The sequence below is a fragment of the Electrona antarctica genome (assembly GCF_951216825.1).
Source record: "Electrona antarctica genome assembly, chromosome: 11".
Lineage (NCBI taxonomy): Eukaryota > Metazoa > Chordata > Actinopteri > Myctophiformes > Myctophidae > Electrona > Electrona antarctica.
The window spans coordinates 30308921-30327671 of NC_136792.1; the positions used below are offsets into that span (position 1 = coordinate 30308921).

The 18751-nt window shown below is 42.5% G+C and overlaps 1 protein-coding gene across 1 annotated transcript; it reads left to right on the forward strand.

Moving 5' to 3' along the window:
• Window positions 1-1410: 1410 nt before the first annotated feature.
• psmd2 (proteasome 26S subunit ubiquitin receptor, non-ATPase 2) lies at window positions 1411-18175 on the forward strand. The gene is made up of 21 exons (XM_079514316.1): window positions 1411-1661; window positions 2729-2785; window positions 4429-4593; window positions 5031-5152; window positions 5511-5735; window positions 7830-7988; window positions 8551-8695; window positions 9306-9366; window positions 9569-9715; window positions 12082-12188; window positions 12400-12527; window positions 12664-12751; window positions 13811-13973; window positions 14701-14802; window positions 15159-15304; window positions 15670-15753; window positions 16036-16204; window positions 16481-16575; window positions 16751-16877; window positions 17109-17227; window positions 17747-18175. The coding sequence occupies exons 1-21, from the start codon at window positions 1542-1544 to the stop codon at window positions 17927-17929; spliced, it is 2712 nt and encodes a 903-aa protein (XP_079370442.1). The 5' UTR covers window positions 1411-1541; the 3' UTR covers window positions 17930-18175.
• The last annotated feature ends 576 nt before the right edge of the window (window positions 18176-18751 follow it).

An 18751-nucleotide genomic window follows, 5' to 3' on the forward strand; every position in this document is an offset into this window, starting at 1 on the left:
GGAGATAATTCACCTTCAGGGAGTGTAACCACCTCGGCTTCGCCTCGGTGGTTAAACTCCCTGTCGGTGAATTATCTCCCGACAATGACCACCTAGCCAGATATTATCCCTTACTTGGTAGTTTGGTGGTTCTCAAAGCAAAGAGTTTCAAAGTGGGGCCCGGAGATCCCCGGGTTCTTGGGGTCTAGGGGGCTCCCCAGCGAAAGGAGCAATATACAGTATAATAACCACTTTAATAATGCGAGCTGTGAGCTTGTAGATCTGTTATGATACATATAACTGATCGACACAAACAAGGGGTTAAACCATAGACTGTAACAAAAATAGGGTTAAACAAACACAAACTCATGTCGCTCCTATGCCACTAAAATGTGGAACGCCCTACCAACAGCCGTTAAGAAATGTGAATCTCTATACTCCTTCCAAAACCGCTCTCAATGAGCACTTATAGTTAGGGCGGCTGCCAGCTTGCTGCGATTCAAAACTGGCCAGTGTAAAAAAGTTAAAGTCCCCCCCCACTATTTTCCTATAAGTTTTCCCTTATTTTCTAACCGTGCAAGGCTACAATTAGGCTATTTCTTTTTTTTTGTGTATAGGTATCATATGTCCAAATGTTCTGATGAATTGAAAATGGAGGACCCTTATGTAAACAAGTCTTAGTGCTTTTAGTGATTTTTAGGTTTTATCCTCTCAGATTTTGTATTGACCTGCATGTAGACCTATACTTTAATTGAACTGTACCAATTCTACAAACTGTTAATACAATGTTCAATCAATTAATCAATCATTCATATGCAACTTTTTTTTAACAAACCGTCTCCGCCAGTTAGCCTAGTAGCCAAAAAGTGAACCCGGACATGTTGAGTACACCAACGTTTTATGTTAGCAATGTTTAGTATGGGTCCCCAGCATGTAGAAACTGCCGGATGCTAACTTGCATATGTTGAGCAATTTTCATAATTGGCACAATATGTGACCATACCATTAACAACCTATAGAAGGCAAAATATTCAAAATGTCATCATGCTTTATCTAGCATGTGATGTGCCAAATTAGGGGGTTTTCATGATGCTGAATCCATTCCACGCATTAGTTTTGCAAAAAAAACACTCATTGGGCTTAAAACGGCCATGCCCACTTGCCCAAATGTGCTGACATCATCAATTTGTGATGACAGCATTGGCCGTTTTGCAAAACTAATGCTTGGAATGGATTCAGCATCATGAAAACCCCCTAGTTTGGCACATCACATGCTAGATAAAGCATGATGAAATTTTGAATATTTTGCCCTCTATAGGTTGTTGCTGGCTAGACTATAAGTGCCAGTATCCCTGGCAAAGAATCTTTTTAAATAATAAAGAGTGTGTGGTGGTGTACAACCATAGTGTACAACTGTACATGAACCAGTGGCCAACAGGCGGCAGTAGCGACATCTCATCTTCAACTCAAACCGACAAAGAAGTCGTATCTCACGCATCCATCCATAGATCCATCCTCTTCAGTTCGTTCACTGCTAACCGAGAGTCCATAGAAGTAGAACTATGGAGGACGCCAAAAACAAAGAGAAAAAGCAGACCGAGAAGACGGAGGAGAAGGACAAAGAGAAAGACAAGGACAAGGCCACGGGAAAGGATAAGAAGGCTTCGAAGGAGGAAGAACTGGTAAGAATGGGTCGTTGTTGTGTCCTCGTTGAGGTGAAGCTAGCTGTGTGTGCTTTTTGCCTGAGTCACTGCTCCTCTGCGACACGGAGGAGCAGGCCTCTGTCATTCAACACACACCACTACACAACGACACGTTTAGTTAGTGAACATGCACATTGTATTCGTTTAGCCCTCTCTAAGGTCTCTGAAGAAAGTCCAATAATAAACTGCTGTATTTGCAAGTCATGCTGCTTGCTTGTTGTGTGTGTGTAACTCCAGTCAGCTAAAGCTAACTCCGGGTTAGCTTGCCACCGGCATGCTAATGTTGTGAGTGACTGTTGACGTTTGCTGTCAATGTGTTTTCAAGATGTCTTACGTCCAAGTACATAATAATACATTTAAAAAAAACTCAACATTGTAGCAACACTAGTAAAACAATAAGAATAACAGCAATAATATACAATGGCAAATAATGAAACTTAGCAGCAGAAGAAATAAATTAATAAAACGGCACATAGTATGTACATCTACATTCGTCATTTGTTTACGTTAGCCTGTTTATGTTGTATGACAGCTTAGGTATAACACTTGTTTGACCAAAAGTTACTGCATTGCTGTAAAATGTAAATCATTATGATTTAATCTGATATTCTGCGGACTTGGTAACTTGTGTTTCTGGTTATTTGTATTACTGCCATACAATTGATTATTACATCAAAATTGTAATAGTTAGTACATAGCAGTATGTGGTGCATGCCACACCAACACTCTATTGCTTGTAACCATATGAGTGTTGAGTGAGTAACATCAAGATTTGTAAACTACTCAATTTATTTGGCTGCTTCCTAGCTAGCATGATCTGTCAGTGAAGCGCTACCTGGTTGAAATCATGCATCTCTGTTATAACAGCTAAAGATGCGTTGCTTTTGTCCGACGTCCCAAGAATCCGACATTACTAACCCTACCCATAACCCGCACGCGGAAGCCATGGGATAGTCTTAACCGGCCACGTATGTCGGACTATTGGTACATTGGACTAACATATGCCCCCCTTCTTTATGATGTGTGATTATCTCTTCTCTCCTCAGTCTGAGGAAGACAAACAGCTACAAGATGATTTGGAGCTGATGGTGGAGAGACTGAGTGTGAGTATAACAACTAAATTACAATTTGGGGTGGACAAATGGAGACATTTTATTAACCGATTACTGTTAGGCCTTGACGGCTAATTTACCGCTAGCCGATAAGGAAAAAATGCGCTGTTTTACCCGGAGGAATTGGCAGCCAGTTATGTGAACACATGCACTGTGATGCACACACGTTCCCAATAGCCTAAATGTGTTTCGAGACCATTTGGTTACACTCCCAAAGTTAAATTACTGTGTACCTTTTATATCTGTTAATAATATTATTCTCGAGGGAGGGGGAAGACAGCTACAGATCTTGCATGGAAAAGAGTGAGCTTTTTTAGTAGTGGGGAGGAGGTGTGAGTGAATCCATGTTGCCAGGCTACCAAGCCTCCACCACCGCATCGTAAAGATTACCTACCATCCAGGTTGTCTACAATGTGTCTGAGGGGCTGCCTTCACGAGGACGTCGCGGGCTGTTCCCCGCCTAAGTTTTGTGAACGATATAAAACTTTACTGCGTCTACATTGCGGTTATGTTAATTATGTACGACGTCCACTCGAGACCGGTAAACTGCTTCGTTTTCAAGATAAAGATGCAGTACACATGGCTGGCCTGTAGATGGCCACAAAAAAAAGAAAAGGCTTATTCTAAAGGCTATATGAAAGCGTTGGTATTTCACACAGGTGTTGCCAAATAACTAATTATCTTGATCAGATGCGCATATGCGTCATATCAATTTAATGAGCAGAGCAGTGCTGCTTCTCTCTCTGAGTCTGCACACACTGACTGACCAGCTAAAGTGTATGCCTACTAAACCATAATATATGACAAACCTTGGATTAATTCTTCTGAAAACAGCAGCAAGCACAAAGTAAGTGTGAGAGAGAGAGAGAGAGAGAGTGTGAGAGAGAGAGAGAGAGAGAGCGAGCGAGAGAGAGCGCGCCCCTTCTATTTTTTAACACGCAGCATCTCTCTCTCTCTCTCTCTCTCTCTCTCTCTGTGACTGTGACTGCGACGCGGTCAATAATATATAGCATAAATAATAGGCCAAATATAACACTTTCCCTCTATCTGTGATCAGCTCCTCACACACAACTCCTCTCTCGTGCATGCCTGCTCAATCTCAACAACGGTTTGCATGCGTGCGGGCTGCAGATCGGCCATTTTTGGAGAAGAGATTTATAGACATTATGTGCAAATATAAAATAGCTGTGATACTTATATGTAAGTGGTTATGGTGAAATAAACCATTAACACTGGTTAGTTTGGAGGGGCGAGGGGACTATGACATCACCGTTTCAGCAAATTAGGCGGCATTCGCTGTACACACGGAGACGTGAAAGTCGCGTCTCCAAACTTTCCCACTCTGGAAGGTAGTTTCAAAATTAGCCGTTAAAGTCCCCCAAAACGCCGTCTCCGTGTGACAAAAAGGGTAGATCGGCTAATTACTTGCCCCAGAAACACCGAATACGTCCTCGTCTGTACAGGCCCTGAATTAAGGTTCCACCCCCCCCCCCCCCCCCCCCCCCCCAAACAGCTCTGGAGTCTGGAGTGTAGGCTAATAATGTGGAGGAAGTTAGAAGAGGCCAGGGTTCACCATTAGCCGTAAATGACATTAGCATAAACATACCGGCTTCTTCTTCCCCATTGACAACAAGGATGAAAACACGGAATTGCACCGTCCTGCCCTAGAGGAACTACGCAGACAGATCCGCTCCTCCACCACATCCATGACCTCAGTTCCCAAGCCCCTTAAGTTCCTGCGCCAACACTATGGCAAACTCAAGGAGATCTATGATGGCATGCCAGACGGCGAGAACAAGGTGAGCTGGCACCAGCTTGACGACTTTAAACATAAGGCATGTTCTTCTGAGACCAAAAAAACGAATTTGTTTTACTGGGATGAGACACAGGTGTCAAGAGGATGCTGACAATTTATTTGTCTTTATGAAGTTTTATTTTTTTTAGATACAAAAAAAAATACCTATCACATCCCGCGGGGTGACTTCAGTTTTCAGCTTCACCAATAGCTGAGGGCTGGAATCGTACCTGTGACCTCTAGAGTCAGACTTACTAGCCACTCGGCTATGGCGGCCAATGTATAGAGGAGCAGCAGTAAATCTAAAACCATTATAGATTGAATCGATTATAACAAAATGTTGATTTGAATTAAATGTATCGATTTTGGGGGTCCTTGGCAGTTGGCACAAAATAGTTTGAGAACTACTGAGTTAAAGGATTGTGTCCTTGTGTGCTGCAGCATTTCTGTGCTGATGTGGCATCAGTTCTGGCCATGACCATGAGCGGTGAGAGGGAATGTCTCAAGTATCGTCTGCTAGGCTCCCAGGAAGAGCTGGCCTCATGGGGACACGAATATGTCAGGTAGGACAAAAGAAAGGGGCTCAACAGCATCTATGAAGGAACACACCACTTAACTGTGCACCTGTCATGAGTCAGATTACAAATGACCAGTGTTGGACAGTAATGAAGTAACTTGATTTGAGTACACTTAACTACATTTTTGGTGTGTCTATACTTTATTTGAGTATTCAAGGTAGCATTTCATAATTCCCTTTTTTTGTTAACACAATTTATATACAAACTAGTGTTTTACAAACAAATTGACAACAAAAATCAGAGGTGGCCCTTGCATAAAAGGAAAAAAACATGGCCATGTTCAATACTGTTATCTACATAAACTCTGAGTCTAACCAATAGGCCTACTGGTTCTCTCTGGCAGGCACCTGGCTGGCGAGGTGGCCAAGGAGTGGCAGGAGATTGAGGAAAGCGACAAGACACAGCAGGAGACGCTTTTGAAGCTGGTGAAGGAGATTGTACCGTACAACATGGCCCACAATGCCGAGCACGAGGCCTGCGACCTGCTGATGGAGGTCGAGAGGCTGGACATGCTGGAGAACTACATAGACGATAACGCCTATGCCAAGGTCTGCCTCTACCTCACCAGGTATGTTCATGTTTCATGAGAAATGTTCTCAAGGGCCCAGGTCTTCTACTCAGTGTCCGCTACTGACACTACTAGTGGTCCACAGAGCTTTTATGTAAGGGTTCCTTCAAAAATAAAGCTAAAATCTATATTCACATTTAACTTTTTTTTTCTCTTAATTATTTTTATCCCATGATTTTGCAACCCATTTTTTCACCCAGTGTCAATTATCTAATGTAATCCTGGGCGCTACACTTCCTCTGCCAACCTGGAGGGGGGGCAGCGGACTGACCTCATGCTTCCTTCTATGCATGAGGAGTCCAAGCTGCTTCTTTTCACCTGACAGGGGAGAGTTTCCGCGGTTGGACGTTGCGCGTGGAAGGAACACGTTATTCCGACCAGTTCCCAGTCCCCTCCATCAGGCGCCCCGGCTGGCCAGGGGGAGGTAGTTTAGAGACCAGGATTACTGCATGTTTTTTGTGAGGGTACCTACCCTAGGGGACACGGGGAGAACATGCAAACTCCACACAGAAAGGCCCTTTTGCCAACCCCAACTCGGGTATGGGCACTAAAGAGGGAACATGCCCACAGTGCCCACAGCGTCCCCAGCGGGAATCGAACCCAGGACCTTCTAGCTGTGAGGCGACAGCACTACCGACTGTGCCACCGTGCCCCACATTTAACTTTTTTTAAATGTTCAATTTAGTTCGGAAGATTGTGGCAGAGAGGCAACATGTTAATGACAAATTAACGGAAATGAAGAACTGAAATATGGTTATAATTAGAGCTGGGACTCGATTAAAAAAATTAATCTAATTAATCAGAGGCTTTGTAGTTAATTAATCTCGATTAATCGCATTTTAATCGCATATCAATATTCAACCCGAGAACAGTGAGAAACCTTATTTTTCAAATGTTTTTTGGTATCCCAGTGAATAGTGACTATGGGATTCCACTCATTTTCAACATTTTACTGTCATTAATATACCTTAGAGTTGTTGTGTGGATATAATAAGAAAGTTCCCCCCATTCTGTGTTGCCTAGAACTGGAGGTCTGAAAAAAAATCAGTAACATTATGAAGTACATCTCAGTGACATCACAAAAATGTACTTCATAATGTTACTGTTTTTTTCAGACCTCCAGTTCTATAGGCAACACATAATGGAGTGCACACAACTCCATAGAAAAATGTTGAAAATGAGTGGTATTCCCCTTTAAGCAATACAACTTTTTTATCCCAACAGATAAACAAGAGCAGCAAGTGCCTATATAGTGTCTTCAGTGTGTATATGAAATACTCAAATCTGCTTTACATGGCGGGGCATGAGAACAAATAAAAACAACTTTATTATGGGGGAAACATTTCACATGAGGTTGGGGCTGACCCACGCTTGTCGCTTGCTACTTCAGTATGTTTCGCATCGAGGACAGCTTGACAGCTTCGTGCTGTGGTGAAATCACCGCGCGTCTCCGGTGGTCTGTGAGACATGTTAAACTGAAGCAGCTAGCAAGCCTAGCATATAAGCTAACGTTGGTCATAAATGGATCCTTTCCCTCTGACATTGCACACAGCCATGCCGCTATCCACGCGTCCATCCGATAGCTTTTACATCTAAATGTCCCATCCATGGAGCAAAAGCGATATAAGCGGCTTCTTCATTAGATTCATTTGGGTTTGGATTTTGGGCTTTCTGACGGAGCTGTAGCCTGTAGTGTAGAGTGAACAACAACAGCTGCTGCTGCTGCTGCAGCTCGCGTGCCGCAGCCAATTCAGTACTACTAGAAACACAGTGAGAAATGTTCCACGGTGAAAAAAAAGGTGCGATTAAATGCGTTAATTTTTTTTAACGCGTTAATTTTTCTGTAGTTAATTAATCTCAATTAACGCGTTAAAGTCCCGGCCCTAGTTATAATATAAAGATTCTTTCAGTTATGACTACTCTAAATGTGGGAGTCCAAGTATTCAAGTAAATTAAAGACATCTGTTCTGGGTTTTGTCACTGGCAGGGGCTGCCAAACTGTGAAACTCTAGGTTTTGCTTGGAAGATTAATTCTATTCATAGTTTACAGTAAACATTGTCTGACATCTCTAACTTGACAAATCTCCCTTCTAGCTGTGTGAGCTACGTCCCCGAGCCAGAGAATTCTGCACTGCTTAAAAGTTCCCTGAACATCTTCAGGAAGTTCAACCGCTACCCTGAGGCTCTGCGCCTGGCCCTCATGCTCAATGATGTGGAGCTGGTGGAGAACATCTTCACCTCCTGCAAGGACATGTAAGCCCTGGAGAAGACAATGTTCATCCTAATAAAGATTAACTGAGGCATGTGTGGTCCCCTGGCAGAAGTAGTGCAGGAAAATGTAAGGAGTTGATTGTGAGTGACCCTGACTGTGCCACGGTTTAATTTGAGTCCATATTACATATTCAGAAGATTTTAGGCCATATTACATATTCAGAAGAAGACATTCTGTTTTGTATAAGCTCTTAATGTTTTTCAGTTTCATGGAAGAGTTGGAATAGAGAGAGAGTAGAGAAGAAAAGACACAAGGAAAATAACAGGAAGGTACAGGGTAAAATTCAGATGTCCAATTTGGATTTGCACTAGAGTCGATTTGCACGGGTCCCAATCCATAGATTAGGAAAGGCTGCCATATGAGTTGGTATATGGTTAAATCTAGGTAAAGGGGTAAGGCACATACCAAAAGTAGATCACTGACTCTAAAAACCCAATCATACAGTGGTTGATTACGTATTGCCCTTTTTTAGCTAAGTTTTAAAGTTTCCCAGACAGGAAACGTGGAGCATAGATAGAAATTGGATGTGATTATGCCTTGCAGTGTTATTCAGAAGGAGATGGCCTTCATGCTGGGTCGTCACGGCATGTTCCTGGAGCTTAATGAAGATGTGGAGGATTACGAGGACCTGACGGAGATCATGTCCAATGTTCAACTCAACAGTAACTTCTTGGCCCTGGCCAGAGAGGTAGGAAACAATAAGTGTGGAAAATTACATTATCACTCAGACTGTGTTCTTGAGTGTCTAACCCTCTCTCTGCATCAAAGAATGCAGGCAGTAATGGTGATTTTAGAAATGGAGGATGATGTTGAAGGGGTAATGGTGTGGGAATATGGGCAGGAGATGAAGGATAATGGCCTTTTCTTATCTGTGATGGAGCACTTGAGGTCCCCAAAAAGATCAAGCGCAAAACCTGGGCGACAGGGCCTTCTCTGTGGCCGCCCCTACCCTCTGAAATTCTCTCCCCAAACACAGAGACTCAGAGATGCCCCCTCCCTCCCTATACCTTCAAAACCGCACTGAAAACCCACCTGTTTATACTAGCCTTCCCAAGCTGACCTGTTTTTAACTTGTTACATGTACTGTTTTATTGGTTTTAATCCTTAATTTCTTATTACTTATCTAAGTTTATTTTTCTTATGTTCCCTCCCCTGGCCCTCACACATGTAAAGCGTCTTTGAGTACTATGGAAAGCGCCATTTATTATTATTATTATTATTATTATTATCACATCTCTCCCCGTGTTAATGTAATTTAATGTGTGACTCACTCGTCCTCGACTCCTCCCCTTACCCAGTTGGACATCATGGAACCCAAAGTCCCTGACGACATCTACAAAACCCATCTGGAAAACAACAGTGAGGATGTTTGTCTTGTCTTTTGGAACACACAATGAATCTGAGATGTGTGTCTAGTTGTGCTTACTTCCAACAGTAGTGTGTGTGTGTCTTTTTTTTTCACGTTCAAAATAATCTGCTCATAAATGCTTAAAGTTGTCTGAATGACAGATAGTTGTGATCCATCTACCTATCACCATTGTCGTGTTTGTGTGTGTGTCAGGGTTTGGAGGCAGCGGTTCTCAGGTGGATTCAGCTCGCATGAACTTGGCCTCATCCTTTGTCAACGGTTTTGTTAACGCCGCCTTCGGTCAGGACAAGCTGCTCACAGACGATGGCAACAAGTGGCTGTATAAGAACAAGGACCATGGTGAGGGGGCACTCAAGTCAACTTTTATTCTTTTTGTTTTAATCCATGTGGATCCGTGGATGCTATCCTCCACCTGCCTAACATCTAGGGCCTGAACAATTTTCTTTTACCAAAAATGGAATTCTCCCCTTGTATGCTTTACATAGGTGTACACTTTGGGGAATACTACATATTAAGCTTAACCGTAGGTCTTTCATTGTCTGTTCCAGATTGAATTTTGTCGCTCTGCTCCAATTTAACAGATGTGTGTGTGTGTGTGTGTAGTCATATATATATATTTATTACATGGCTTGGTTGAATGCTTGATTCTGATTGGTCAATCGCTTAATTCAGCGGTGAGTTATCTCATGATAATGACCGCTCCGCTGTATAATGACCGCTGCCTAATCAAACCCTCTGAGCACCACCAGCTGCGCGGCTGCGCCCGCTTGATTTACTGCCGTTTCCAACATAACAGCCATGTAAACACACACACTACTGACACACAATGTAATTTACAGCTAAACATTGCTCTTAAAAATGTTTTTGAAAACATTTGAGCGAGAAATAGACGAAGCAGCTGGACCCGAAAATGGATTCTATTTGATCAACTCACTTCCTTGTTTTCCGACAGTGCTTCAGCCCTGCAGCTGGGCAGACGCAGCCAGCGCGAAGTTATGGAATACTTTTTTTGTTGTGTTTTGGATCAATGGATTAATTTATGTTAGTTAGCCATGTAATAAGCGGGATAATATCTGGCTAGGTGGTCATTGTCGGGAGATAATTCACCTTCAGGGAGTGTAACCACCTCGGCTTCGCCTCGGTGGTTAAACTCCCTGTCGGTGAATTATCTCCCGACAATGACCACCTAGCCAGATATTATCCCTTACATATTAAGGCTGTCAAAGTTAACGCGTTAATCGTGCGTTAACTCAACGTCCTTTTAACGGCGTTAATTTAATTAACGCGCGATTAACGCACGGTGAAGTTTGACAGAACGGTTGAGAGACGCATGCATCTGAATGCAGGCAGGCAGATTCCAATAGCCCCGCCTCTCTCTCATCCCCCCCCCCACTCTCTCTCTACCATTCCCACACTCAGTCCTGACTCCGGACCGTCAGTACTATAGGGCTGCGCACAGTTGAGCTGTGAGCAGAGGCTGAATGCCTCCGTTCGGCTCGTTATTAATTAATTTGCTTCACAATGTGTTAGATCAGAAGCTCTTTGAAGTGGGCATTGGGCAAAAGCAAAACTCTGGCAGTTTTGGTTGACAAACATAGTTAGTTAGTTGTGGAAGCTTGATGCTAATCATGCTACACAGACCATGCTAATGAGTGCTAAAGCTAATGTTGACTTGCAGGAGAGAGGGGCAGGGGCTCTCGTGTGTGTGTGTGTGTGTGTGTGTGTGTGTGTGTGTGTGTGTGTGTGTGTGTGTGTGTTGAGTTTATGATTTTGTTTCCCCCTTCCATGGCATTTGCAATAAAGCAAGCATTCTCCCATGTTGAGTATTTACAACTTGAAAAGACCACCAGTGGTCCCTGAGGGGATTCCAGGTGGCCCACAGCTAAATGATGGAGGGTTGGTAACCAAATTAACCCTTATAGATCTTTAACTCTCAAGAGTTGAATAATTGTTAAACAAATGCATTACTTAAAGTTAATTTACAAGAAGTCTACACAATTAGAGAACTTAGAAAAAATGTTATTTTGATCAACATACAGCCTGTTATCTCTCTCATCAATACAGTTCTTTAGTTTGGGTCTGGAAGGCTAAATGTCATCAAATGGTGGTCCGTGGCTCAAATGCAGAATAAATAATGGACCTTGATATGAAAAATCTTAAAAACCACTGATTTAAGGTATATTTAGAACGGATAAAAAATATGCGATTAATTTGCGATTAATCGGCGATTAACTATGGGCAATCATGCGATTAATCGCGATTAAATATTTTAATCGACTGACAGGCCTAATATATATATATATATATATATATATATATATATATATATAGCGCTAGCATAGCACCTGACGAAGCTCACGGAGAAACGCGTCGTGCTAATAAATAAGTTGATGCAGTAAGTTGTCCGTCTCTGAGTGTGCAGTCCCTTCCTTGGAAGGTTTTTTCCCAAAAATATATATATATGAATATGGTGAATTTCAAGGGGTTTTCAAAATAAAACCTCTGGCGGAAGGCTGCGGCAGTGAAGGGACTACAAAATAAAACGGCTGTGGCAGTGAATGAGTTTTCATGGGAGGGAATTTCCGGTACCCCCCTGCTATCAGGCTACATTGTACTGCTGCACCCGTTTTTTACTATTTTACTTTTGACCTATTTTGACATTGTTATATGGTTGGGTGGCTCAATGGCTGTATTTGTGTCGACAGGCATGTTGAGTGCTGCAGCTTCCCTGGGTATGATTCTACTGTGGGATGTGGACGGTGGTCTGACACAAATAGACAAATACCTCTACTCCTCTGAGGACTACATCAAGGTAAACTTCAGGACAGAATTGTTGTAATTAGTACTACGGAGTCAGAATCAAGTCAAATGTGTTATTACATAGAGGTTGGACTTGCTTTCTACTGACAATACAGATCAGATGAAAATGTTGTATATGCACAAAATTATACTAAACAAAACATATCCATTTACACTTATGAGAAGCTCAGAGCCCTAACATCACTTATTTTGTATGTTTGCAGTCTGGTGCTCTCCTGGCCTGTGGTATAGTGAACTCTGGGGTCAGGAATGAGTGTGACCCCGCCCTGGCTCTTCTGTCAGACTATGTATTGCACAACAGCAACGTCATGAGGATAGGAGCCATCTTTGGGTGAGGAAGAAACCCTCATTTGTCATTCCGTCCAGCCTCATCCATTTTTCTTCTCACTGACTAGCCAACTGGTTGTGGTGGAAGTTGGGAAGTGTTGGCTTTGACATTTTACCTTCTGGTCACTTTTGTGTTTCAGACTTGGCCTGGCGTACGCTGGCTCCAACAGAGAGGATGTTCTCTCACTGCTTCTCCCTGTCATGGGAGACTCAAAATCCAGCATGGAGGTGAGCTCAACTAGATAGATTGTCATAGGTTCCATGTTTTAAGTCATTCCAATGTGTGTAACCTACATTGTTTAAGTGACAGATGCATGGTTTTCATATTGTAAATATGGTCGCTAACGTGGCGACTAGCACTTTGACAGCTCACCATAACTTTCCCTTTCAGTTGCAAAAACTGTCATCGTAGCTTGTTTACAACTGAAACAGACTTCCTGTGCTCTGACTTCCTCATCAAAATAAGAGCCACTTGTAATGATTAGTCAGACTCAACACTAGTTTTATTTCTGTCTACTTACAGGACGTTAATATCTCTGAGTGCCTGGCTGTACGCACCATAATGTTGTGTCAGGATTCTCTAAATTCCTGTCTCAGCTGTTGGTACGCAAACGCGCCTCGCATGCCTTTGATCTGCCGCGCAGCAAACGTTTTGGCGACGCATGTGCACCGCTGTTTATTATAGTGTCTTGCATCATAAGATGCCCAGCCCACACAGACTTACAAGACACTTAGAAAATGTACATACACCACAAATACATAAACAGTTATGCATACTAGTGAACCGGAAGTGAAAAATCTTTATCTGTCTCTATCCGGCTCAATGCAATTAGATTTACAAAAATACTTTTATCTCGTATTGTTTTCGCAGATTGCGGTTTTGGTCAAAACAAGCTTTATTCAACAGCCCATATCACTAAAGAACCGATGACAGTGGTTACAAAATGTATTTTCCGGGTGAAAGAATCGTCCGCCACTAGACAGTACACACAGCGTTTAATTGCATCCTTCAAAATAAGGGTTTTCACTGAAAAACACTGGTGGTGGCGGAATAATAAATGAATACCTGGCAGTTAATGTCTTTATCGCATCACAGATGATCTCAACCTGAGGTTGAGATCATCCTTTAGAGGGAGCTTTGGCATTTAGCTTAACATGACATCTGATTTAGATGTTTTTGGCCCATAGATAATGCAATTAATCTTTTAAGTCATTATCCCCTAGCAATACCTTAACATACTTATGTATGATATAATATTGAAGTGCCTTTATGTGTGTGGCCTGCAGGTAGCAGGTGTGACTGCTCTAGCATGTGGTATGATCGCGGTGGGGTCGTGCAATGGAGACGTGACCTCCACCATCGTCCAAACCATCATGGAGAAGAGCGAGCAGGAGCTCAAAGACACATATGCCCGCTGGTTGCCACTGGGCCTGGGACTCAACCATCTGGGTGAGAGGGGCCAGAGCTTTACTGCTGTTTTGATAGTCATTTCTATTCAGTTACGTGTCCTTGAGGCGAGTACTGATTTCGCCACGAGTTAAATGGTCAAATGGGCATGCCCTTCATGGCTTGGGGGCTTGACAACCAGGCTTACACTGTGGTAGTCTTTCTCAGTATCCAGTCTTAGAGGTCAGTATAGGATATGACAGAATATTAATTATTGTGTTGCTTGAGATGACGCATAGCTGTTGTTTTTAATGAAGGACCCCCGATGAAGCCATAGGCTTTCTTGGGTTTAAAATCTTCTTAGCAGACCTTGTATTGAACTGTACTTTCCTGTGCTTTTTTTCTGCAAACTGCTAATAAAGTATTCAATCAATAGGTTATGTTTATAAGTTAGCTTCCATTTCATATCTCATAGGATTGGCTTCCACCTGGGAATGACTACCATGTCATTGCTTTTGAGGAGCGATCTACAGAAATGGACCACAGTGTATTTTGCGCTACCTTACGATGCGATACAATGGACCATTTAAACTTGTGGTGAAATCAATACTCGTGTGTTGATGAAAGGTGCTATGCAGATAATAGACTTTTAAAGGGAGATATCTTTACCAATATCAATTTCTAGTTCAGCTGTTGTAAAGTCTGCAGTTTTGTGTGTGCATGCATGCGTGCGTGCGTGCGTGGACTGTATGTCCCATAACAAACTCCATTGTCATTGTGTGGTTTTCAGGTAAAGGAGAGGCCATTGAAACCACTCTGGCAGCACTTCAGGTTGTACCTGAACCCTTCCGCAGCTTTGCCAACACGCTTGTGGACATCTGTGCCTACGCGGGTCAGCCTCACACATCAACACATCTTCAGACATCACTGGCATATTCATACAGTACAATTGCATTCATACAATTTACACATTGAGATTGAGATACATACACAACTGGACACACAAACGGACAAATTAATGCATTAGTCATGCAGAAAATGTCACTCCAATTTCTGACATACTTTACAGACATATCATATCATGTGACCTTGACTTCAGATTGATCCTGAATTTACTAATGCACTTTACCTCGAGTTATTATTCCTTATTAATGTGTTATCTCTCTCTCCCCTGCCTCCCTCTTACCTCCCTCCCTTTCTCCCCTCACAAATCCCCTCCCTTCTCCCTCTCTTTTCCCCTCCACCCAGGCTCTGGTAATGTGTTGAAGGTGCAACAGCTGCTCCACATCTGTAGTGAACACTATGAGGCCAAGGAACGGGAAGAAGACAAGGACAAGAAGGACAAGAAAGATAAGGAGAAGAAGGAGAGTACTGCTGACATGGGCTCCCACCAGGTAACGACATATGGACACATCAGGGCAGCTGTTGCTTTTTACATATACAGTAATTGTGTATTTTGCAAAGGCTTCCCATGTCAGCTGTCCTCTTTCTGGGGAGAGAGAAGCCCACAATATAATTCCTCATTAGTTTTCTTTAACCACAACTACTGGACATAATAGCTTGCTACCTAAGCTAACAGCTGACCAACAAACCCACTGTTTGTTTGCTTGTTTGTTTTGGGGGAAATAAAGGAAACTGAATGTTGAAATAATATAACTATGATACTATGATAGTCACAGAATGCACCATCCAGATTTGCACAAGACTCAGTGCTGTTATTGTAGTGTGATGACAATGTATGTCTTCTGTGTGTCTTCAGGGTGTGGCAGTTCTAGGTATTGCGCTCATCGCCATGGGAGAGGAAATTGGATCAGAGATGGCACTACGGACATTTGGACACCTGGTCAGTATAGCAGCATTTCACCGGCTGATCAATATTAATTGCTTCCTCTTCTGTTTGTCCATGAATTAATCTGTTATTTTTTAGCAGTTGTTTTCTTGTTCTCTTACTTCACTAGCTCTTCATTTTCCTTGTCTGAGTTTCATTGTTATTGCCTGTTGGTTCGATATCTCACATCATTTTCTTAGCATTTTTTTCCAATTTCTGTCTGACCTATTTTTGTTTTTAAAACATATCTTCATATCTCTTACTGATCCTCTGATCATGTTTAATGTCTTTCTCCAGCTGCGATACGGTGAGCCCACCCTGAGGCGGGCAGTGCCCCTGGCCCTGGCCCTCATCTCTGTGTCAAACCCTCGCCTCAACATCCTGGACACGCTCAGCAAGTTCTCCCACGACGCTGACCCTGAGGTCTCCCACAACTCCATCTTTGCCATGGGCATGGTTGGCAGCGGTAGGTACTGTAGCATTAGTTCCAACAGACATTAAAAGTAGAGCTATAATCCACAAAGAGCATTCGGACACATCTGTTCTTCCTCTCCCTTGTGGTTAAGTGCAGAGTGTAGGGCCAGGGCAACTGCATTACGCAATATCACGTCCTTGGTAGTCAATGTGTTTTAATAGTACAGTTTTCTTTTACAAATGGGTACAAATGATAGTTACTAACTAAGCCTCCTCTGAGAGTGTCAATGCCATATCACAAAGTGTATTTTCTGCATCTTGTCCTCAGGCACAAACAATGCCCGTCTGGCTGCCATGCTGCGACAGCTGGCACAGTACCACGCTAAAGACCCCAACAACCTCTTCATGGTCCGACTGGCACAGGTAACTGTCTCTGTGTGTAGTTTCAGTGTGTGTGTGTGCCTGCGAGTGCGTGCATGCATGCATGTGTGTGAGTGCATGCATGTGTTTGGGACGGATACTGTATGTCTTTATGCTCGGTATGTGTGTGTGCATGTTTGCTGTGTGTATGGCTTACAGCTCTCCCTTGTCTCTGCAGGGTCTGACTCACCTGGGTAAAGGCACGTTGACCTTGTGTCCATACCACAGCGACCGGCAGTTGATGAGTCAGGTGGCCGTGGCCGGACTACTCACCGTTCTCGTCTCCTTCCTCGACGTCAAGAACAGTTAGTCATTTTTCCCTCTCTGGCCTCCTTACATTACTCCCTCTATCTCCATACAACACATTTGTTTCCGCCTCCTGGCCTTTCCCTCAAATGCCATTAAAAACTATTTTTTTCAAATAAATTATATACTAACTATTTAGTGGAACATAACCGTGTATTCTGCCATGACTTGGTAGTGTAGAAGTGTACTGTGTTAATAATGCCCCCTGCTGTTCTCTCTGTGTGTTGCAGTAATCCTGGGGAAGTCTCACTATGTTCTCTATGGGCTGGTAGCAGCCATGCAGCCACGTATGCTTGTCACCTTCGACGAGGAGCTACGACCACTGCCTGTATCTGTCAGAGTCGGACAGGTAAGATTGTTAATACTTTTATAAACGGTCCTAAAGAAACCCTGGTGGTGCTGGCATTTGGATTTGGAAGAGATGGGTCAAAATTGTTTTGCAGCTTTAAATGCATCAATAAAAAGATGGCAGTATCCCTGAGGACCAGGGCTGTGGAAACCTGTCTAGTAGGAATTGTGCTTAATGCTTCTAGGTTGACCACAGCATCTCATGGGGTTTCTAATACAAAACTTAACAGGATTCATGTTATCAGGCACATTTGTTGTAGGGGCCGGGGGAAAGGGAAGGGTCTAGTAGACACACAAGAGACTTTGGTCAACAAAGTACATTATAGGTTATAAGTGGTTATGGCTTTGGCTATTTTCAGACTGGCCAGATTTTTTAATGATCCTGATTGAATGTCTGAATAAACAAAGCCAGTCTGATCATTAGAAAATAACAGTGTAGTCCTAAAGATCAGGTTTGAGGAACAAATTGTAATTGACTGCAGTTTAACAAATAAATCCTGTCTTTGTAATCTGTTCACAGGCTGTGGATGTAGTTGGCCAGGCAGGCAAGCCCAAGGCCATCACAGGTTTTCAGACCCACACAACACCAGTGCTGCTGGCTCATGGAGAACGGGCTGAACTGGCAACAGAGGAGTACCTCCCCGTCACCCCAATCCTGGAAGGCTTTGTCATCCTCCGCAAGAACCCAAACTATGAATCGTAGACGAAACACACACACACACACACACACACACACACACACACTGCTTTCACATTGTTCTTTATTTTGTTTTTGTTTTTGTTACAGTGCTGTAAAAGTTTAAAGTAAATAAAACCTATGGTTCACTTAAGTAAGAATTTATCTGCCTTCTTTCATGTCACTATTCAGTGTCTAATGGTTTATTTTATATTTAAGCCTGTTCCCTCTTAATTAGTGGATCACTTGGTCAAATAAATCTTTTGAAGTCAAGTGTTGTGCTTATATTTTTTTCACTGTCTTTCTAACTGTAAAATACTGAACTATGCTGGAGTCAACACTATAAATGTCAGAAAAGCAAAAACAAAAGGTGATTTTACACGTTTAACTTGTAATGAATGATTTTCTTTAAAGAATCTAGTGACTATTTGCACCACTCAGTTCACATGGTTGTGATTATTTTTTTTTAATTGAAATCATAGCCTAGCCCTATACATTCACCTCCCTTACCAAAGAGGTTTGTAGGCAGTGTGTTTATAGCACTAGTTAGAAATATAGGCAGGGTTGGATAGTAACTAGCCTTGAAGACCACAGGTGTTTTAGGTAGTAACTGACTCCATGTAATTATCTGGATTACATATTAGTCGGATAACAAATAACTTAAGTCATACAAAAAATATTAACAGTATATTGTAATAAATCACTTAAATATAATTATTGTTCCTTGTACCTAATTACATTAAAGAGAAGTCAGCAGTACCGAATGTAGTACAATACATGTTTTAGGCCCTGTTTGAACTGTCCACACATTTATGACTGCAACTTTATGACATTTAACAGTGGTTAACC

Bases quoted from the DNA above. Each gene is read 5' to 3' on its own strand.
- psmd2 (XM_079514316.1), top strand. From the start codon at position 1,542: ATGGAGGACGCCAAAAACAAAGAGAAAAAGCAGACCGAGAAGACGGAG. The intron at 5,153-5,510 runs GTAGGACAAAAG...TCTCTCTGGCAG, and splicing joins TGGGGACACGAATATGTCAG to GCACCTGGCTGGCGAGGTGG. The intron at 16,205-16,480 runs GTAGGTACTGTA...TCTTGTCCTCAG, and splicing joins CATGGGCATGGTTGGCAGCG to GCACAAACAATGCCCGTCTG.